Source organism: Schistocerca piceifrons, chromosome 10 (assembly GCF_021461385.2).
Source record: "Schistocerca piceifrons isolate TAMUIC-IGC-003096 chromosome 10, iqSchPice1.1, whole genome shotgun sequence".
NCBI classification, from domain to species: domain Eukaryota; kingdom Metazoa; phylum Arthropoda; class Insecta; order Orthoptera; family Acrididae; genus Schistocerca; species Schistocerca piceifrons.
In genome coordinates, this window is record NC_060147.1 from 101,142,736 (window position 1) to 101,167,130 (window position 24,395).

The 24,395-nt window shown below is 40.6% G+C and overlaps 1 protein-coding gene across 1 annotated transcript in view; it reads right to left on the bottom strand.

The window, feature by feature from the left end:
- LOC124718836 (all trans-polyprenyl-diphosphate synthase PDSS1) overlaps nt 1-9,881 on the bottom strand; it is a 738,036-nt gene extending 728,155 nt beyond the window's left edge. Inside the window, exon 1 of the mRNA XM_047244458.1 lies at nt 9,694-9,881. Coding sequence (XP_047100414.1) covers nt 9,694-9,843 — 150 coding nt within the window. The 5' untranslated portion in view covers nt 9,844-9,881. The remainder of the gene's footprint in view (nt 1-9,693) is intronic.
- Nucleotides 9,882-24,395: the final 14,514 nt, after the last annotated feature.

The following is a 24,395-nucleotide window of genomic DNA, read 5'->3' on the forward strand; positions in this document are numbered from 1 at the left end:
ACGGTTTCAATTCAGATGTTTAACTCATCGACTTCTGCTTGAGGAATTCAATCAGGCGTAACGAATTCGAAAGGAAATATAACAAAACCTCCATTTATCACTAAAGCACTTTTGTTTATATTAACACTTAAACATTAAGTGTTTAATTATTCCAGAACAAAAGAGGGCCCAGCATACTGTACGAACAGAACAGTACTGATGTACTGGTATTGGTACACACTCTTCATCCCACCTGGTGTCTCTTCAGGTTCTAGTGCAGCAGCCAGAAGTGCCAGCAGACTTCCTCGGTCCCTATTGGTGTTTAGTTGCATACGACGCCACAAGAAGTAGTCCATAGGAGTCAAATCTGGCGATCGCGGCGGCCACGCGGTTGTACCGCCTCCGTCTATCCATTTTGTAACCATATCATCTGTTGAGATGTCTCCGAACCGCACGTGAGATCTGAGGTGGTGCACCATTATACAGAAATCACATCTCCTGACGGGCATTCAGTGGCACAGCTTCCAAGAACAGTTCAATACGTTTTGTAGGAAGGTCAAGTATGGAGGACCAGCTGGCCTGAATGGAAAGAGGTACGGCCCAGTCACACGACCGTCCAGAATACCCACCCACGCGTTAATACCAAACCGGTGCTGAAATCCCTGAACATGCGTCGCACGAGGGTTTTCGTCTGCCCAGACATGGCCGTTTCGCGAATTTCGAACAAAGTCCATAGTGAAGTTACAGTCATTTGTGAACAGAACTCAACGTGGAAACAGGTATCTGTCGATGCAGTGGTGCAGGATCCACGTGCAATAGGCAACGTGTTGTGGTGCGGATGTAATTGTTGCTCGTTCGTGACGTTGCAGACGATAACGCGACTAAAACGCATTGTAAGCGCAATTCTTCGCATACTCGTTTACGGGTTCTCTTCAACGCGATGCAGTACATTTTCTTCGAATTCGGGGGCTCGGTGTGGCCGTGGAGCACCACAGTCCTGCCTGCTCACGGTGAAGGTGCCTGTTTCTCGGAGCCGCTGCTTAAAAAAAAAACCGACCAGCAGCTCTCCCGTTATCTAGAGTTTCGCCATAAACAGGGAGCATGTCTGTGAATTCCGAAAAGTGCACCGACCCATGTTTACTGTGTCGGAGACAGACAGACATTGAATACGTTTCGCAGAAAGGTGACATCAGGTGACCGACTGACATACTACACGTCATCCTGTCTAGCCTCTTGGACATCAGGATAAGCAGCTCTGAGACTTTTGTATTTCCCTCGGCAGACGTGAGCGCTTCACAAACCTGCATTGAAACAGTCGTAGAACGGAAACGGTACGTTTCCGGACATAGGTTCCTATCCAACATATTAAGTACTCACTTCCCTCTACAAGTCCTAGAAGTTTGTAACGGAAATTTCTAAGCACACCGTAGGTACGCTACTGCAACATCTTTGAAGTCTGTCAAACTCACAACAATATTAGACAAGAATTTTGTAACAATCGGCGAGAAGAAGATTTTCGTTCCTACTTATAGATTCATGGCGAGGGCAAACGAATCCCGGTTTGTACGACGAAACTTTCCAAGACGGAGAGGGTCTGCCAACGTGTAGTATTAAAGCAGTTCGTCCAAAATGTCAAAATGTACTCCGCTGGTACAACCTTGAGACGTTTATTTTTACTATAGGTTAAGAACCTTATAAAATTACTACAAAGTTGTGCGTACATTATCTAACAAAACTGAGGGGTAGTTTCCAGAGAAGACTGTATAAAAATTCAATCCATCGTTCACCATTACTTGTCTGCACTATTAGTCGGTAATATGCTTCGATACGCGTGGTACGCCGCGAAACTGTGTGACGACGGAGAACCGTCTATGACTGTGAATCAGATGTGTTTTTCAACACACACACACTGAAAAACACCATTAACATACAAAAAACTGGGGTCCATTACACACGCTATATGCCGTAATAATTACTGTTTTCCGTGTTTCTACTATTAGTATCATTCTGATACGTGTAGTACTCCATATGTCACACATTATGCTCGTCACAAATGTAGATACAATAGTATAAATATAAATGCTCTACTGATTTGATTGAAAGTTCTCTTGTATTCTGCTTTTGTTTGCTATCTCCTTACGAATATTTTTCCTTTCTTCAGGATAAAGATTTTGAAAATAATAAATGAATAACTAAATATTCATAACTTCATAGTCATGAGAAGCCTATTGTTAGAATTACATGGAAAGAAAAAAAAGTACTGACAGGAGATTCGATCCAGAGACCCCAGGCTTCTACATCTATACTCTGCAAAACACAGTGAGGTATAAGGCGGAGCGTACGTCCCATTGTACCAGTTTTCAGTGTTTCTTCCTGTTCCATTCACGTATGGAGATCGGGAAGAATGATTGATCGAATGCCTCTGTCCGTGGAGTAATTAGTCTAACCTTATTTTCACGATTCCTATGTGAACGATACGTAGGGGATTTTAGTACACACGTCAAAAAAAGTTTTGCATCACCTCGGTTCCGAGAGTTCCGGAACCTGTACAGAAAATTGGAATAGAGATCAACATAAACATCATTTCCGCCCTTTTTATTGCTCATGAAAACCACACATTGCATGTTGTACCACCATACAGCGAGACCTTCAGAGGTAGTGGTCCAGATAGCTGTACACACCGGTACCTCTAACACCCAGTAACACTGATGCATGCCTGTATTCGTCGTGGCATACTATCCCGAAGTTCATCAAGACCAGACTGTCCCACTCCTCGACGGCGATTCGGCGTAGATCCCTCAGAGTGGTTGGTGGGTCACGTCGTCCATAAACAGCTCTTTTCAATCTATCCGAGGCATGTTCGATAGGATTCATGTCTGGAGAACATGCTGGCCACTGTAGTCAAGCGATGTCGTTATCCTGAAGGAAGTCATTCACAAAATGTGCACGATGGGGGCACGAACTGTCGTCCATGAAGACGAATGCCTCGCCAATATGCTGCCGATATGATTGCACTATCGGTCGGAGGATGGCATTCACGTGTCGCACAGCCGTTACGGCGTCTTCTGTGACCACCAGCGGCGTACGTCGGCCCCACATAATGCCACCCCTAAACAGCAGGGAACCTCCACCTTGCTGCACTCGCTGGACAGTGTGTTTAAGGCGTTCAGCCTGACCGGGCTGCCTCCAAACACGTCTCCGACGATTGTCTGGTTGAAGGCATATGCGACACTCATCGGTGAAGAGAACGTGATGCCTATTCTGAGCGGTCCATTCGGCATGTTGTTGGGCCCATCTGTACCGCGCTGCATGGTGTCGTGATTGCAAAGACGGACCTTGCCATGGAGATCGGGAGTGAAGCTGCGCATCATGCAGCCTACTGCGCACAGTATGAGTCATAACACGACATTCTGTGGCTGCACGAAAATCATTATTCAACATGGTGGCGTTGTTGTCCGTAGGTATCGGTCATCCACTGCAGTGGTAGGACTTGGGCGGCCTGGGCGAGGCATGTCATCGACAGTTTCTGTCTCTCTGTATCTCCTCCATGTCCGAACAACATCGCTTTAGTTCACTCCGAGACACCTAGACACTTCCCTTGTTGAGAGCCCTTCCTGGCACGAATTAACATTTCGGACGTGACCGAACCGCGGTGCTGGCCGTCTAGGCATGGTTGAACGACAGACAACATGAGTCGTGTACCTCCATCCTGGTGAAATGACTGGAACCGATCGGGTCGGACACCCTCTGTCTAACAGGCGCTGCTCGTGCATGGTTGTTTACATCTTTGGGTGGGTTTAGTGACATCTCTGAACAGTCAAAGGAACTGTGTCAACGTCTATCTTCAGGAGTTCTGGGAACTTGGGTGATGCAAAACTTTTTTATGTGTGTATATTCCTAGAGTCACCATTTAAAAGCAGTTCTTGAAACTTTGTTAATAGACTTTCTCGGGATAGTTTACGTCTGTCTCCGAGAGACTTGTAGTTCAGTTCCTTTAATATCTCTGTGACACGCTACCACGTATTAAACAAACCTATGCTTTCTCTGTATACGTTCAATATCCTTTTTAGTCGTATTTGGTATGGGTCCCACATACTTGAGAAAAATTCTAGGATGGGCCGCACGAGTGATTTGTAAGCAATCTCCTTTGTAAACTGATTTTATTTCCCCAGTAATCTAACAATAAAAAGAAGTCTCTTACCTGGCTTATCCATGACTGAGCCTATGTGATCATTCCATTTTATATCCCTTCAGGTATTTGTAAGAGATAGCCGATTCCAGCAGTAACTCACTGATACTGTAGTCGTAAGACACGATGATTTTTTGTTTTGTAAAGTGCACAATTTTACATTTCTGAACATTTAAAGCAAGTTTCCAATCTTTGCACCATTCTGAAATCTTATCAAGATCTCACTGAATATTTATGCACCTTCTTTCAGATAGTACTTCAAAAATGGCGCTGAGCACTATGGGACTCAACTGCTGTGGTCATTAGTCCCCTAGAACTTAGAACTACTTAAACCTAACTAACCTAAAGACACTACACACACCCATGCCCGAGGCAGGATTCGAACCTGCGGCCGTAGCAGCAGCGCGGCTCCGGACTGGAGCGCCTAGAACCGCACGGCCACCGAGGCCGGCGATAGTACTTCATTAAAGATAACTGCATCGCCTGCAAAAAGCCTGGTGTTACTATTATCTGCGATGTCATTAATATACAATATGACAACAAGCGTCCCAACACTTCCCTGGGGCACACCCGAAGTTACTTCCACATCTTACGTTCATCCTCCATCCAAGATAACACACTGTGTCCTGCCTTCCAATAGGTCCTCAATCCAGTCACAAATTTCACTTGATGCGACGACAGAACTTGAGACAGTAAGCGTAGATGCGGTACTGAGTCAAGTGCTTTTCGGAAATCAAGAGATACTGCATCGACCTGATTGCTATGAGATACTGCATCGACCTGATTGCTATGCGTATGAAACTATGTGCCTACTCGTTCGGCTCCGGATTCCTTGGACACGAGTAACCATTCAAAGTATATAATCTCGCTAAAAATTTTCAAACTAGATTTTATCGAAAGCAGTTAAAGTTACGTCTTTCTGTTTACATACGTTGAAGTCGTGGTCATGCCACACACAACTTCTCAAAGTGAATCAAAGCGGTGGGGGGGACGTTCGTACGGTGCCCTTGCGAATTGCATTTCACTGCACTATGGCTTCTGTACTTGTTGGGGCGAGATTAACTGAGGAACCAATTAGGTGTAAGGGTAGCGAAAATAGCTCAACTAATCTAATGTAGATCCTTGTGTGCATGTCCGTACTGTAATAGACTGCAGTCTGTGTCTACAAGTTGAAGTACTACAGTCGATCAGTCCTAACGAAATGGAGTTGTAGCTGTTGATGGAAGCAGCAGAGAAGCGGAAAGGTTGTACAGGACAAAATATCCGCATAGAAGACATCCGTCTCACATCATGTTTCCAAGATTATTCCAACGATTACGTGAAACAAGGCAATTGGTCCCGCAGTACAACGACCGAGGACGACGACGAATTATACGGACTCTCGATTTGCTCGTTTCGTTTCACGAGACGCCTGCAATCAGCACTCTATCAGTTGCACGTGAAATAAATGTTCGCAGAGTACTGTGTGGTATCACGGGAAATGCAACTACATCCCCACCATTCGCAGGAAGTGCGTGCTTTGACTCCTGCTGACTTCGCACCTCGTGTCGCGTTCAGCCCATGATTCTTGCAATGCCTCACAGTCGATCCTCACTTCCCTGCGTATGTACTTTTCGCGGATGAGCCCCGTTCCACCAGAGACGGAATGCGAAATAGCCGGTGAGCATCAACATGCTACAGTTGGGAAGAGCCATCAACACAGTTTATCAATTAACGTGTGGCCCGGAATAGTCAATGATTACGCACGAGGCCCGTTTCTTCCTCCTCCCCTCTTACATGCACATGTGTACATAGTATTTATCGGAGACATACTACACAAGTTCCAAGAACACGTCCCACTTGTTATTCGTCAACGGATGTGGTTTCAAGATGGTAGAGACCCACCTCACTTTGGACTGAGGCTTCGTGAACACCTGGATCGGAAATTCCCTGAAAAGTGTACAGGAAGTGTACAGGCAAAGGATGTCCCATTTCATGGCCAGCAAGTTCACCTGATCTCATCCCACTGCATTTCTTTTGGTGGCTTCATGTAAAAAGTCTTGTGTACGAAAAGCCTGTCGAGACTGAAGGGGATCCCCTGGCAAGAGCTCTAGCTGCCTGTGACACTGTTCAAATGACACTGGATATGTCAGAACAGGCACGACAGAACTTTGAACTGTATGCCACGCCTGCACAGAAGCTGGGGGACGCCATTTTGAATAACTGTTGTAGATGTAGCAGCTTGTGCAGGTAAATGGAATTCATTATTACTGTACCGTAGACTTAGGATTTTTGGCTCTCTGTCCTCAAGTTCCGTGTACCGTTACTAGTCCAACAGAGGAGGGAATTGAGGTCGGAAGTAATGGCCCTTAGTTTGAGCGCTGCCCAAGGAGAAGATTGAACTTGAGTAGATTTCGGGTCTAACTTTCGACGATTGGCGTTTCCGGTTTACGGTCCCTTCCCTTAAATTGAAACATTTACCCTTCTCGTCATCCATGAAAGTTTGTAATATCATCAAGGAATTACCCTGTGTACATTTCTCTGATGAGAAATGCAGTCCGCTGAAAGCTTCACAATTTCGCAACCCTGAATTTTCGTACACAGAGTGGATTCTTTTGAATACACAAACGTCTAGTTCTTGCATACAGATTCTCCTGGCGGTTGGAAAACTGCACGAAGCAAAGTTACGACTTTTCACATACAAAACTATAAATTTTGGAGCAACCTGTCGACTTGGATATGACTTTCACCACTTTCACGCCGGTGCACCGCCACTTTCTTTGGTTATATAGTCTTGTCTGTGAAGCAGTTATATTTATGAATTATGTACTCCAACCACTGAAACTGAATACGTAAGTAAATTTTACGTATTTATAAAGCCTGTTTACTGTTGTGCGCACATAGGGGTCTGTTGATGACGGCGGAATGCAGCAGTGAGAGAAAATGAAGGTTTATGTTGGGGTGGGGAGGTGGTTCTCTCTCTCTCTTCTTCTTCTCTCTCTCTCTCTCTCTCTCTCTCTCACACACACACACACACACACACACACACACACACACACACACACACACACACGTAATACATGGACAGTAGTAGGGCAAGGTACGATAAAGAAAAGTAGAGCAAACCATGCATTTTTGTTGCTTCAAAAGTGTGAAACAAGGAAACTGAACGATAGTGAATTCAAACTCCCGCAGACACCGAGAGAGCACACTAGAAACGGATCGTTTTCAGATATCGGTAGCAGCCTGCTAAAAAAACAAAACCACCATTCGTTTCAAGTGATTCAGGGGCACAAAAAGTAATGTAAAGCACAAAGACTCGCCGGGACTTCGAATCCTGCCTCTTCTGGACACGATGTCTGTGCTTTATCCTCAGCAGCACCCCTGAACGTGTCTGGCAAATCAAATAAAATCCTAAATTTGTGATAAGGCAGTATTACCCCATATTATGTGATTTGGGGTATTATTACGGTACAGTAATCTTCTGATACAATACGAAAGTCGAAACGCAAGTAAAATGACGTACAGTAATCACACAAACATGACAATAAAAATAGCGTGTTACAAAAATTGTGCAGTAAGAATATTGAGAAATTGAGCTACATCTCAACGTTTAGGTCTAAAAAACTTGTGTTACGATAATCTAATCAACATGGGGCCCGAAATAATAAAGTGGACTTTTCAGGATTGGTACATAAAAAAATCCTAGAATGGCGCTGACAAAAGTGATGAGAAGACAACGACCACAAAAAAGAGTATTACGTAGAATAACCCATAAACGGTCAGCCTTAGAACGAGAAGATTCCTGAGTACAGAGGAGCACTGGCTCACTGAAGCAAGAAGCAAGCGATGCAAACAGAATTGGCAGTGGGAATTTGATACTGAACTACGGTCGGTTGAGTTACAAAGAGTGTTTAATCGATTTCCTAATTTAATGAGGCACGTCAATGAAAAACCGAAAGAGCAACAATTTATGTCGCTTCAAAAACAGTATTTTTAATCAGTACGAGAAGTGAGGACTGTGTACATATTAACGGCGGAAAACAACTTTGTCTCAAACTCACTCACGAGTTTTCTTTCTCTAACCGGTAAGGCTTTGTTCGTTATTAGCATATCGAGAGCTGGACTATATTTGGACAAAAGTTTACACGAGTGGGCCGGGAAAGGTGAAAAAATACTGAAAAAATTGCTGTTTGTTCAGAGATTCAATACAAACAATAGAATAATTGCTACAACTACGAAAACAAAAAGCTAATAATTTGTTAAAAAAACTTATGTACAATAAAGAAATAGTTTCATTTTTTTGTTCGTATTATCATGTTCTGCCAAACACCAAAGACAAATTAATTTCGTTTGCTGTAAATCAAATTAACTTACTAATATGGTGACGCGAAGAAGGGCACGTAATACTGTGTGCTTTCTCATTTTGGATGTTTATAATAATTAGTGAACACAAAGATATTTTGCCTCGTGAAAATAATGTGGAGTCAGTCTATTTCCCACCGGAGCAAGGACGAGAAGAGTTCGGGAGATACCTATACCAATATCCCTGTGTAGTGATTATCTTTTGCATGTATTAATCAAATAAATTGAGAAGCTTTTACCTAAAACAGCACCACAGTCCAAAATATCTCCGAGCTCATTGGTACATACACAGAATTATCACAATAACAATATTGTCAGTGTATGTTAATGCTCAACGTACAGATGTGTGACGGGTGGTTAGAGAACAAATCAGACGCGAAAATTTAAAACAGATGATGCTAAGTGCTTTACAATGGAACTGTATGATCTGCAATTGTTATCAATTACGCAACTTAACGCTGGTGCGATCATATTTCCCGCTTGGAAGACAGCTGAGCGCTACTCTGCAATCTGCGCATGCGCAAAAGCTTGCTGCTACAGCAAGACAAATCGCTGTTAACTTTGTGTGTGTATGTTCAATCAACAGCTTGTTAATGTCTATTTATTTTTTCTATTTGTAATGAGCGTACGAGTGTAATGTCCAGCTTAACAACGCAGCTAGCAAATTTTACACGCGACGAAAAACGGGTGAGTTGAACGTGCGTCGTCTGCTAGAACGAATGGGTTATGTAACTCCGCCCCCTTCTGAACCGCGAAGTAGCTTGCAGTAATCAATGGGTTCGAATTGTTATTTTCACACAGACACAGCTTTCTTAAATGAAGACGCTTTATATTCTTCAGTTACATACTAAATGCCACATGCTAACTTGTCCGTTGTTCGTAATGATTGTGTTACTGGCATCTTGGGAGTGAACAGCGTTATAACCGAGCTAGTTTGTAACACAAATATGTACACAATCGGCGAAACTAAAGTATGATATTTTGTTAGTCAACATTCTGTAGGAACTAATATTCGAGACAAATGTAAACAAAGTTTACTTTTCCATATTTGACTCCGTAAAAAAAAATTATGTAATCGATAGTCGATACGAAGGGGAGTGGTACAAAAATACATTACGTTGTATAACGGCTCCGAAGCTGCAGTAATAACCAAATCAAGATTTTATTACACCTAGACTGACCTTTCCGCTTTCGGAGCAGTAACCAGAACTCTGCAGGCTGAACAGGTCTCGAAATCTCGAATGTGCCGACGATTTTCTTCGGACTTGCTGGATGCTGTTTATTAGTTTCTCCACATTAGCACGAAACCTTCCCGACCCTGCACACGCCATAGCAGCAACTGTAAGGACGCGCCGGCGAGACTGCCTCACCTCTGTCGAGAAAAGAAGCAAAAAACACTGAATGGGAAAGCTAGTGCTGGGAAGCAACAAACGAGTGTCGTGCAGCGTTGAGGTCGAAGATGGCGCCGTTGATAAAGTTTGGTGTGTTTTTCAGCAGTAATGGGACACGTTTTCTGCAGTAGGAATGGAATATGTGGTTCCGTCAATTATTGCGACGTAATCACTGTTGTCTTGCAAGGCGCCAGAAGTAAGGACATGTATGTACTATTGGTTCTGAGTCAGATAGTTATAGGTTGATCTTCATACTACCCGTTTTTCATAGTGCAACACAAACACCATGCATCAGCTATGCTTTAACATTTGACTCGTATTTAAACATCGTGAGAGGTATGAATAAAAGTGAGGTTTTGTATGTCGTAGAGGCATATACTAACAGTATCATCACTTAATTACAAACGTTGGAAGAATGTCGGACGAGTAGGGCGTACGTGACAGTAGTAGTCTATGAAACGTATTCTGCGATTTATGATCCCACAGAAATGGAACCCTCCCATCTTTCAGCCAGGCAGTTGTAACTAACAGCTGGTTTTTAACATGTGACAACCTCTATGACGAAGGCGTTGAAATGTGCATGGCTTGGTTCTCTTGTAATTGTAGAAGGTCAATAGTAAGAACGAAAAAAAGAAAATACACTGGTGACTCGAGTAATTGCGTGTGTTTAAATATTTATTGAGGCACGAAAACTTTCGTATACCCACGGTTAGAATTTAAATCGTTGTTGTCAATAATGATAGAGCTGGTACATCTTCCTTGTTAAGTCATGTCATAGTTACATCGTTTACTGCTCACGTGATAAATATTTCTCCTCCGTTTTGCTGGTATGGAGTTGCAACAGGTGTACACACAGTAAAATCTGCCTTTTTTTTATACACACACATCTTTTTATCTTTGTGACCACTTTGCATAAGCTTGAATTATGTAGCTCAGTAGTAGCTGTACTACTATTCACTGCAGGCACACTCAATACGAGTGACAGCATGACAAAATAAATCTGAGCTGTGTATTACATGCAGATTATTGCCGTATCCAAGCAGCCGCTACTTCATTGTAATAGAGACGATTCTTCCTTATCAACTCTTTATTTACACTGTTTCAGTTGGTTTATTTCACAAAAGTGTATTGCAACCAAAAATGTGCCATAGTTCTTGCCTTTTTGGTAGGACTTTGAATAGCTTCCTTTATTTGTAAAGTAATAGAGATATTCATCTTTACTTGTTCTACTCAGTGGGGAAAATGGAACCCGTTAATGCAAAAGAAAACACTTCTTTATTCATAAAAAAAAGAAAAAAAAATCGCCAGATGGTTATGCAGTTAACATTTTGGAGGTCACTTATTTTAGATTTTTTTGTTTTTTGTGCATTTAGCTCATTTTTTGTGAGTTGATGCTGTACTCCACAGTAGTGAGGAATTTTGATGTGTCTTTCTACAGCAAACAGCTTGAAATTGAGCAGCTCACTTACTGTAGAGACATATTGTGCCAACCGAACTAAAAAAGTAGGCAACGTAGAAAAGAATTTTTCTGTAGAAAAGCATTATTCCGAAGCTTATTGACTACAGTGTTAGTCAAGCAATAACTTTTTATTTTGTTCCAAGGACAGATTAAGTTGAACACTTTGTTCATGGTGGTGCCTTTTCTGCATCCCATTTTGTTTGATGAAATACGTGTTTGAATGTGCCATATGCACAAATAGAATTGACAGTCTTCAGGCAGCATTTAGTTACAGAAAACCATTATTTTCAGGTACAGTATGTGTGTCTATATTGACAACATGAATGTTTAAATAAAGATAAGTTTTCTTTCAACAGATTAAGTCGACTTGAAATTTGTATTCCTACATATTACTTTCCTTTGCCTTCCACCACTGTAAAAGCATTTAAACAAAAAGTCTTCTATGAAAAGTATTTTAAGTTGTAATCATCATTAACATCATCAGTCCTTTGAGTCCATAGGAGTATTTGGTAAAAGTTGTCGACTTAAACCACTGATGTAATGTTCATGGCTTCTGTGACATCATCCTTGGGATGAGTATTTTCACTTTTTGTGTTAGTTGGTGAAGCCTACAAATGTGAAAGCAAAAGAAAAGTGTTTAGCCTGTTTAAAAATATCGCCACTGATATCAAGTTTAGTTGTGTTGTTTGCAGATTTTGTCCCATGTTTACTCTATCAGTGGTCAAAGCTGACAACTTGCATAGAATATTGTTCTTTATCCAGTCCTTTATGTAATGGACCTTTAAAACTGAGCTCTTGATATGTGAAATCACCCTGCATAGACAAACAAGAATATGAGTACAAGAGAAATGTGGGGAGGGGGGGGGGGGGTTGGATCATGTTGTAATAACATGACTATTTCGTATGGTGTGAAAAGTTCATAAACTAAAATAGTTGTCACGTTTGAAAAAGGCTACGAGAGAGATTTGTGTAACAATAATAACGCTTTAATCACATGAACATTTATGTTGTAAATGTAGTAGTAGTAGCAGTTGTAGTAATAAACCTCTATAGTGCCAGGACAATGAAAAATATATATCTTTATGAGAGCACCCTCGTACTGAGACAGGACACACCATTCTGCTGATGTAAGACAAAGGAGAGGAATAATGCTTATTGTTTTCGAGCCACCAGTCACCTTGATGAGGCCTTATAAATGCATATGCCGTGTTGGGCGAAGTGTGTATGGTACCACGTAATAATGACCATAAGGCGACCTTATAGTCTGCTATTCCCACTGGATATGGATGGAAATTATACTCAACTTCCATAAAGGCAATCTAAAGAGTGTCTGATCTTTGGTCGAGAAGTTATGTACCACATTTCTGACAGGGTTGGGATTCTAATACCCTTCAAAGTAGGCCCTGCAGCTCTGCCATCACATTGCACATTTCTAATTTCAAGATGGATGGTTTAGTGCCATCTTTAATATCAAATACAACCCGAAGTTACAAGAAACCATATAAGGAGAAGAGTGAACCTTTATAAACAACTTAATTTCTATTTTTAGCCAAGAAAGTCTAAATCAAGCACTGTGAATGAGCAGGGATATTGGCATGAATAAAGTGACAGCTTTTCGTCTTCAAGAGAGCTGGTCTTTTGTGCTAGACTGCATCACAGAGCTGGCAGAGAACTTCTTGACAGTACTCTTATCTCTGTCTTTGTCCGTCTTGCTCACCATATATTAACCTCCAGTTATTGTGATATTAAGAAACCCAAAAGCAGTTCTGTTAGTGAACAACATGTCCTATACCTTCTTTATATGTTTTATTTAGTTTTTTTGTTGGCATTTTGAAGACAGTTTCATGTAAAACTGCATGCAAGAGCTTTTGTTATCTTAACTTCTTCAGCAATTGAAGGAGATTTCCGTTTATCAGATTTCGCACCATCTTGGACAACAGCAACAACTGCAAATGGTTTGTTACCTTCCCCAGTGCTGGTAACTCTCCATCTGTCTTTCCATTTTGGAACTGGTTGAGACATACTTTACCATTTAACAAACAAAAACATTGAGTTTGATTTCTTCTCAAGGAAGGCAAGCTATCCTAGTCTTTGCCTGCCTGCACCATTCCCCCCCCTCTACTGCATCTTCTAATGTTAGATAAACAATTCTTTGTTGCTGTAGCAGATGCCCCACTAACCTGCCCCTTCTTCTGGTAATGTTATTCTACAGAGTTCTGTCCTTGCCTATTGTTTATAGCACTTCTTCATTTTATATTTTATATGCTGACTTAATTTTAATTCTCCGACAGCAATACATGTTAAATGTTGCTCATTTTTTTCTTCCCTCCATTTCCAGTGGTTCACATTTCAGTATAACAAATAAAAAAGGAATAATTAGTCTTTCATCTCACAGGAGGTGCATGGCAACACCTGCATTAGTACTTCTACTATTTCAACAGTGAACAATGATGATGAAATAGAATCTCGGACTTTTTTGTAGATAAGCAGTTGCTATCCACCTTCCACTGGAGGGACCCTTCACCAGCTGGAAAGCAATGGCATTGGCGTGGTGGCTAGTGGCTATCACAAACTGAATTCTGTGTGCATGCTTGCAAAAAGATGTGTGCCTGGCCTCATATAAGACTCGTGACATGGCATTAGATGCCATCATGTGTAAGCCAAGGTCAAAATATGGATATCCCTGCCTGTTAGTCATCAAATGATCTGAGGTGTTGTGAATTCTGCCCTGCTAGGAATGTGCTTTCATCATGTCTCATTAAAAAAATGCTATGTGTCACATCAAAAAACTTGGGGAGTATACACAACAAAACAGAATCTTAAGACTCGTGACTAATTACTACCAGTTATTGGGTCCACTCTTGACTTGTTTATAGATAAATGGTATAAGAAGCAGAACTATTTCTCTTTGCTGTAGTGCTAGTATTACAATCAACCCAAATGAACAAACTAATAAAGTTTTATTGGAATTTTTTTCTGGTTCTTTGTAAATGTAGTGCAACTGAACTAAACAATACATTACAACAATTCAGTATTGTAAGAGACCTGATAACGTGTGTGTGTGTGTGTGTGTGTGTGTGTGTGTGTGTGTGTGTGTGTGTGTGTGTGTGTGTTATCAGGTCGCTTACAATACTGAATTGTTGTAATGTATTGTTTAGTTCAGTTGCACTACATTTACAAAGAACCAGAAAAAAATTCCAATAAAACTTTATTAGTTTGTTCATTTGGGTTGATTGATAATTCATCAGATCAATAAATGAAACTATATTCTAAATTCTTTGACATTTATATTGTTAAGAACCTAAACAAAAAGTTACATCCTGTAATTTTTCTTGAAAGCCTAAGATATACAACTTTTGTATTATGAATGATAGCAGACTTAAGACATGAAAATCTCAAATGTGTGTTCACTTTTCCTATTTTTACTCAGTAATGTCATGTAGCATCATGTTCTGGGACAACACTTCATTTAGAAAGAAAGTGTTCATTGCATGAAACAAGCAGAAGCATGATTTCTTGTAGGTGGCATTCTTAAGCAGTTGGGATGACTGATTACAACCTCTCACTTCATTTACACTCTATGAATTTTGCTTTTAACAACCAACCATAATACACCCATCAAACAAAGTTTTGCATCACCTCTGTTCCAAGAGTTCCGCAACCTGTACAGAAAATTGGAATAGAGATCAACATAAACATCATTTCTGCCCTTTTTATTGCTCATGCCACACACTGCATACAGTGAGACCTTCAGAGGTGCTGGTAAAGATTGCTGCACACACTGGTACCTCTAATACCCAGTAGCATGTCCTCTTGCATTTATGCATCCTGTATTCATCGTGGCATACTATCCCCAAGTTCAGCAAGGCACTGTTGGTCCAGATTGTCCCAGTCCTCAACGGCGATTCAACGTAGATCTCTCAGAGTGGTTGGTGGGTCACATTGTCCATAAACAGCCCTTTCCATCTATCCCAGGCATTTTCGATAGGGTTCATGTCTGGAGAACATGCTGGCCACTCTAGTCGAGCCATGTCGTTCCTGAAGGAAGTTATTCACAAGATTTGCACAATGGGGGTGCGAATTGTCATCCATGAAGACGAATTCCTCACCAGTGTGCTGCCAACATGGTTGCACTGTCGGTCGGAGGATGGCATTCACATATCGTACAGCCGATATGGCGCCTTCCGTGACCAACAGCACGGGAATAAGCTTCGGCTCATTAAGCCTCTTCCAGTGCCTTGGACCACCTCCTCTCGGCCCTCCCGCCAGGAGGAGATTATTTTAACTTGGCTGCGTGTTGGTCACTGCCTTTTTAGTCATCGTCATTTGCTAAAAGGCTCTACCGCACCACTTTGTACACATTATGCCCAAATTTTAACTGTCCGCCACTTCCTGCTGGAATGCCCCCTTTTTTTTTTTTTTAACCATTTACATTCCAGCTTGGGTTTGCCGTCTGATTTATCGGCCGTTTTAGCGAATGGCGCACGGGCTGTCGACAGTGTTTTACTTTTTATCCGCCGAAACCATATGGCTTAGGCCATTTAATTTTTGGTTCTGGAACTCCCATTTCTTCATGGTGTTTCTTTTAGCCCGTTTTCCACATGCCTGTTTTTAGCTGTCTCCTGTTCTGTCCACTGGGACTGACGTATAGTCATTTAACTCTTCTCTGTGTTCGTGTTGTATGGTTTTGAATTGGGCACTTATGACTTCAGTTGTTTTTTGCGCCCTAAAGCAAAGCAAAACAAACATGACCAACAGCAGTGTCCGTCAGCCCCACATAATGCCCTCCCAAAGCATCAGGCAACCTCCACCTTGCTGCACCCGCTGGACAGTGTGTCTAAGGCATCAGCCTGACCGGGTTGCCTCCAAACACGTCTCCGACGATTGTGTGGTCGAAGGCGTATGCGACACTCATCGGTGAAGAGAATGTGATGCCAATCCTGAGCAGTCCATTCGTCATGTTGTTGGGCCTATCTGTACCGCGCTGCATTGTCTCGTGGTTGCAAAGATGGACCTTGCCATGGACATCAGGAGTGGAGTTGCGCATCATGCAGCCTACTGCGCACAGTATGAGTCATAACACAACATTCTGTGGCTGCACAAAAAGCATTATTCAACATGGTGGCATTGTTGTCAGGGTTCCTCCACGTCATAATCTGTAGGTAGCAGTCATCTACTGCAGTAGTAGGTAGCTCTTGGGCAGCCTGAGTGAGGCATGTCACCGACAGTTCCTGCCTCTCTTTATCTCCTCCATGTCCGAATAACATCACTTTGGTTCACTCCGAGATGCCTGGACACTTCCCTTGTTGAGAGCTCTTCCTGACACAAAGTAACAATGCGGCTGTGATTGAACCGAGGTATTGGCCGTCTAGGCGTGGTTGAACTACAGACAAAACGAGCCTTGTACTTCCTTCCTGGTAGAATGACTGGAACTGATCAGCTGTCGGAGCCCCTCCGTGTAATAGTCATGGCTCATTCATAATTGTTTACCTCTTTGGGTGGGTTTAGTGACATCTCTGAACTGTCAAAGGGACTGGATCTTGATACAGTATCCACAGTCAGCGTCTATCTTCATGAGCTCTGGGAACCGGAGTGATGCAAAACATTTTTTGATGCGTGTAACAAAAATCAGCAACATTTATAAATATACAACCAGAAGCAAAAGTGACTTGCACTGTTCATCACCCATCTTTAGTGTAGCACAAAAAAGGTAAGAGATATTCTGCCATAAAAATCTTTAACCACTTACACAGTGATGTGAAAATGTAATAGAAAATAAAAGTAATTTGAAACATTAACCGATATATTGTTTGCTCGGCATCTACTCATATTTTTTAGACAGAGTTCTGTATGTATAATACTATGACAGTGCATAAATTGTGATTTGGAAAAAAGGTTTCAGTAACTTAAGACACGTGTAAAAAACAAATCATTTAAATGGTCAGCATACTGCCATGTTTTTCACTGAGAAAGTGTGTTACATTTGTAAACCAGTGACGTGTTCCACTTCACATTGAAGGAAAACAATTATTATCTATGGAAAATTTCCAATAATTGACAAAAATTACTAGCTTGACACTGAATTCACCAAAAAGCAACACTTTGTAACACACATCACATCGAGTCACCAACGGTGATGGAATAGTGTGAGGCACACATACAACTCAACTGTTTTTATACTATTGTTGTCAATAATGTATGCATATTTCAATAGATGATGTCCAGACAAAATGTTTATAAATTGCAGTGTGATTTTCTCTTAAGAGAGGTCACTTAAATAGGGTTTCCCAGCATTGTCTCATGACTACCAAATTGATCAGCAGAATTAAGCAACAGTTGTTATCATTGAACAATGTTACTGGGGAAGTGATGATACTTTACATCTGTTTAATTATATATATCTGAGTATGGAATAGAACCATCAACACCTTTACCAACTCATTTATAATAACCGTGGCACTCCTAGGCCCATGTCTGATCTCCAAAAGTGGTATGTGCAAGATATCAGACAAATAATAATGAAAAGCACTACTTTGTTAGCTATGATACTGGAATTTTTATTTCAAAAGTTTACCAAAAATGTCACAATGTTGTGTCTTGCGGAACCAGGGATTGTTTTATTTTAAGAACTGTCCTTCTAAAACGCACCTGGTTCTTTTCCCAGTAAAATAATATGGTTCACTTAATGTACAGGGTGTCCACAATGAGACTCCAACATTTTAATACCCTATATCTTTCTCATTTCAGATTGTGGACCTGTGAATCCTGAAGGGGCAGACGGAGCAACTCGACAAGTTTGTGGTGTGCAGATTTGATACGCCAAGTGGCCGTAGCGGAGCTGCAGTCAATTGTTTTAGCAAAATGGACGATATGAAGAAGCGTGCACAAGTAGTATGGTGGTATGCAGAGACAAAATCGGCGACCCAAGTTGCAAAGAAACTTTCGTCGAGTTTACAACAAAGGGTCCCCATTGTTGAAGACTATAAAGAAGTGGTGTGATCAGTTTTTGGCTACTGGGAGTGTTGCAAAAGGGTGTGGTGGTGGTAAGCCTGGGATCGGCGATCATCATGTGGAACAAGTGCGGCGGTCATTCCGAAAGTTAATGTGTGGTGTGGTTTGATGATAAATCACATTGTTGGGCTGTTTTTCTTTCAGGAGCCGACTGTGGATGGAGCCATCTACCTGGACATGTTGGAACATTTTGCCATGCCACGGATAACAGACCTGCAGCCAGATATGATGTTTCAACAGGACAGTGCACCACCCCATTCGAGCCTTGATGTCCGAAAATTTTTAAATGACACATTCCCGCAACGATGGATTGGCCATGGAGGTCCAACTCCTTGGTCGCCACGTTCGCCCGACATAAACCCTCTCAATTTTTTCTTGTGGGGTTATGTGAAAGACCGGGTACACGCTACACCAGTAAAGGACCTGCAAGACTTGAAACAGCGAATAAGAATTGACATCAACTCGGTCACAGAACAGATGCTCCGCAACACATGGCACGAAATCGATTATAGACTTGATATTCTTCGCGCTACCTGTGGTGCCCATGTTAAATTGTACTGAACCATCCACTTGTGTATGAAAACTTGATGAGCTGCTGTATGATTTCCCTGTATTTGTTCGTCAATAAATTGTGTTTTTACTCTGATTTTATGAGTTGAAATGTTGGAGTCTCATTGTGGACATCCTGTATTATTTTATTTATTATATATATAAAAATATTTAAGTGATCTACATGTTGTTATTTGCAAAAATTCATAATGACCACAGATTCATTTAAAGAATTTGTCTTTATCAAAACTTTTGCTTTGACTAAATGTATATTGTGATTACATAATATATCAGTGGAATGATTACTTCATGGGGCGAATCGATTGGCCCATTGCGGCACCGTTTCAATCAAACAGAGAAGAAAATTGATGTCATTGTGTATACTGATAGGAAGATAAATCTCTTTCGATTGTGGGTTCACTTTCTAGCAATTAATATCCAGCACAAATCTCCCACTTAAGATGTGCCCACATACTGAGTCTCTGTTGTGATGATATCATATACCATTTTCTTCCAACAACAACTACCCCCCCCCCCCCCCCCACATTAAATGGAATCTGGGCATGTAATAATAGGCATTTCAAAAGATACTTTGCAGTTTTAATGTTATATCACATCTAAAGGAAGTGCCATAGATGTATAGTTGACTTATGTTTTAAAGCAGCTACCAACCACTAAAGTGATGACCTATTCTTAAAAAATATGATTAGTAATGACAGGAAACTTGTTTGAACATTTTTTTCATCACCATATGACTGTATTGCTTTCACAGTGAGAGCTATTAATCAGCTTTTGACTGCTAATTTAGTGGTTAGTAGATGTTTCAAAACATATTACCATACAACCATGGTACACTCAGTGCCTGCTGTCATAATAGCTTTAAATAGTTTCTGGCTTATAAGATCCACAAATTCAAAATGTTTTGTGTGTATGCTCCCAGAATACCATGAGCAGTAACAACTGGTAAAGAAAATGTGCCATGTAGTGAACAGATTAACAAACAAACAAATCTGACACTTTATACCTAACACAGAACAGGGAAAAGGCATACTTACAACTTTTGATATGCCAGTAGTACAGCAGTTTCATTCCAACAGGCAGTGTACATTTGAAGCCACCATTGTGGTTGACCGATATTTCTATCGATTATGTTGAAATGCTGCAGCTGTGTCACATTTAGGAGACGCAACCAACAATTGTTTTCAAAAAGATGGTGTACTCACTACCACTGTGGCTCAAGACTGTGTGAGGTATCCAGTATCATTCATTCTTAGAATATTTGTTTTACACGGGTGGCCTGATTCCCTAACCTTCTAGGTACCCTGCTATGCATTAAGTTATAAAAATACCATTTAAGATACACACTATGTCACCTTAATTACTAAGTACTGACACAGCAGGCAAATATGTAGCATGTGAAACATAATGAGCCTTGTTCTCTCTTATAAACTCTATAATCACATCCAGTAAATGAGAATGTAATTTAAATGTTTTACTTTTGCCAACTAAAGTACATGTAGCAGTACATTATTTGGTTTTTTTGTAGTCATAAACTACAGGTAACATGGACTGTTGATGAGGAGGCTTGTGTGTCTCAGCCATACAGCAGGTGCAGCCCCAATGGAGTGGTATCTGTTGAAAGGCCAGACAAATGTGTGGTTCCTGAAGAGGGGCAGCAGCCTTTTCAGCAGGAGCAGAGCCGACAGTCTGCATGATTGATTGATCGATCAGGCCTTTTAACATCAACCAAAGGGCCTTGCTGTGCTGATACTATGAATGGCTGAAATCAAAGGAAAACTACAGCCATAATTTTTCCCAAGGGTATGCAACTACTGTATGGTATCCTCTTGGGTAAAATATTCCGGAGGTAAAATAGTCCCTGATTTGGATCTCCCAGCAGGCACTACTCAGAAAAAACTGGCATTCTACAGATTAGATCGTGGAATGTCAGAGCCCTTAATCGGGCAGTACACTAGAAAATTTAAAAACGGAAATGGAACACAGTAGAAGAATGGGTAGCTCAGAGATGAAATAGTGAAGGCAGCAGAGGATCAAGTGGATAAGAAGATGATGGCTAGTAGAAATCCTTGGGTTACACAAGAAATATTGAATTTAACTGACGAAAGGAGAAAACATAAAAATGCAGTACCTGAAAAAGGCAAAAAGGAATACAAATGTATAAAAAATGAGATTGAAAGGAAGAGCAAAATGGCTATGCCAGAATGGCTAGAGGACAAATGTAAGGCAGTAGAAGCATAGGGGTAAGATAGATGCTGCCTACAGGAAAATTAGAGAGACCTGTATGAATATCAAGAGCTCGGATGGAAAACCAGTCGTAAGCAAAGAAGCGAAACCAGAAAAGTGGAACAAGTAGATAGAGGATATATACATGGGAGATGTACTTGAGGACAATATTATGGAAATTGAAGAGGACATAGATTAAGATGAGAATGGAGATATGATACTGCGTGAAGGATTTGACAAAGCACTAAAAGACTAGTTGAAACAAGGCTCTGGGAGTTGACAACATTCTGTTGAAGCCTTGGGAGAGCCAGCCATGAAAAACTTCCATCTGGTGAGCAAGAAATACCCTCAGACTTAAAGAAGAATATAATAATTCCAATTCCAAAAAAGCAGGTGCTGACAGGTATGAAAATTACCAAACTATCAGTTTAATAAGTCACTGTTGCAAAATACCAACACAAATCCTTTACAGAAGAATGGAAAAACTGGTAGAAGTCAACCTCAGGGAAGATCAGTTTGGATTCCGGAGAAATGTAGGAACACACAAGGCAATACTGACCCTATAACTTCTCTTAGAATATAGGTTAAGGAAAGGCAAACCTATGTTTATTACATTTGTAGACTTACAGGAAGCTTTTGACAATGTTGACTGGAATATTCTCTCTCAAATTTTAAAGGTGATATGGGTGAAATACAGGGAGAAAAAGGCTATTTACAATTTGTACAGAAACCAGATGGCAGTTATAAGACTTGAAGAGCATGAAATGAAAGCATTGGTGAAGAATGGAATAAGACAGGGTTGCACTCTATCCACAATGTTATTCAATCTGTATATTTAGCAAGCAGTAATGGAAACAAAGAAAAATTTGGAGTAGGAATTAAAAGTCCAGGGAGAAGAAATAAAAACTTTGAGGTTTGCCGATGACATTGTAATTTTGTCAGAGACAACAAAGGAATTGGAAGAGCAGTTGAACAGAATAGACAGCGTCTTGAAAGAAGGATATAAGATGAAATTCAACAAAAGCAAATCAAGGATAATGTAGTCGAATTAAATGTGTTGATGTTGAGGGAATTAGATAAGGAAATGAGACACTTAAAGTTGATGAGTTTTGCTATTTGTGAATCAAAATAACTGATGATGGCCGAACTAGAGAGGATATAAAATGTAGACTGGCAATGGCAAAAAAGCATTTCTGAAAAAGAGAAATCTGTTAACATCGAATATAGATTTAAGTGCCAGGAAGTCCTTTCTGAAAGTGTGTGTTTGGAGTGTAATCATGTATGGAAGTGAGACATGGGTGATGATAAGCTTAGCCAAGATGTGAATAGAAGCTTTTGAAATGTGCACAGAAGAATGTTGAAGGTTAGATGGGTAGATCACATAACTAATGAGATACTGAACAGAATTGAGGACAAGAGAAATTTGTGGCACAACATGACTAGAAGAAGGGATTGATTGGTAGGATACATTCTGAGGCATCAAGACATCACCAATTTAGTACTGGAGGGATGCATGGGGGATAAAAATCGTTGAGGGAGACCAAGTGATGGATACAGTAAGCAGACTTGGAAGGATGTAGACTGCAATAATTACTTTGAGATGAAGAGGCTTACACTAGGTGGAATAGTGTGGAGAGCTGCATCAAGGTTAGATTAGATTCGGTTTTAGTTCCATAGAACCAAAAAATGAGGTGATTCTCATGGGTGTGGAACATATCAGAAAGTATAACATAAAACATTTGATTATAGTACTTACTACCCTGATCATTTGTCAGGAGCGTGTCGAAATAGGTAAACTGGAACAGCTCATATTTACAGAATTAACATGCTGTTAGAATGAAACATTGTTATACACTATTAATAAATTTATCATACACGATATACTTAATCTTGACTGTTGTGACCAAGTGCTGTCAAAACTGAAATCTAACAGATATTTTTACTTGAGCTGGCTTAACAGCCTCTGTTATGATATGCATCTATGGAGTAGGAGGAGTTGCCTATCAATTGGTCTTTCAAACTCTGTTCAAACCGTGCTTTATCTGAAACCAAGTTTTTAATGGTTGATGGCAATTTATTGAAAATGTGTTTTTCTGAATATTGGACCCCTTTTTGGACCAAGGTAAGTGATCTTAGGTCTTTATGTAGATTGTTCTTATTCCTAGTATTGATAGTATGTTTTGAGCTACTGGTTGGAAACAGAGATGTATTACTTGCCACTAATTTCATTAAGGAATAAATATACTGAGAAGCAGTGGTTAGAATACAAAGTTCCTTTAACACATTTCTACATGATGTTCTTGAATTTACACCATAAATGATTCTTATCACACTCTTTTGTACCCTATAAACTTTTGCTCGGTTTGATGAGTTGCCCCAGAATATGATCCCATATGACGTAACAGAATGAAAGTAAGCAAAGTATGCAAGGGTTTTTTTTTATATTTATATCTCCTACATCTGACATCATTCTCACTGCAAATACAGACTTGTTTAGGCACTTAAGCAATTCTGTAGTGTACCCTTCCCAACTGAATTTATTGTTGAGTTGTAATTCCAGAAATTTAACACTGTCAAACTCTCTGATCTGCATGTCTTCATATGCTATACACATGCCAGCAGGAAATCTCTTACAGGTTCTGAACTGCATATAATGGGTCTTCTCAAAGCTTAATGACAGTGAATTAACTTTAAACCACTTATTAATGTCAGTGAAAATTTGATTAGCAGTTATTTCTAAATTTGTACTTGACTTGCTACTTATTGCAATGTGTGTATCATCTGCAAACAAAACAAACTTAGCATCTGGCTATGTAACAGATGAGAGGTCATTATGTACACAAGAAAAAGCAGTGGAACCTTGAGGAACACCACATGTAATTAATTCCCAGTCAGATGAAGACAGACAGCTTACTGCACTGGTATTTCACAATGTCACCCTATGTTTCCTGTTAGATAGGTAAGACTCAAACCATTTCACAGCATTTCCAGTGACACCATAATATTCCAATTCACTAAGAGAATGCTGTGGTTCACATAGTCAGAGGCTTTTGACAGGTCACAGAAAATGCCAATAGCCTCTAATTTATTATCTAATGAATTAAGTACATTCTCACTGTAAGTGTAAATAGCTTTCTCTAGATCAGAACCCTTAAGAAATCCAAACTGTGACTTCGAAAATATATTATTTGCATCATATGCTTATTCAGTCGCTTGAACACAACCATTT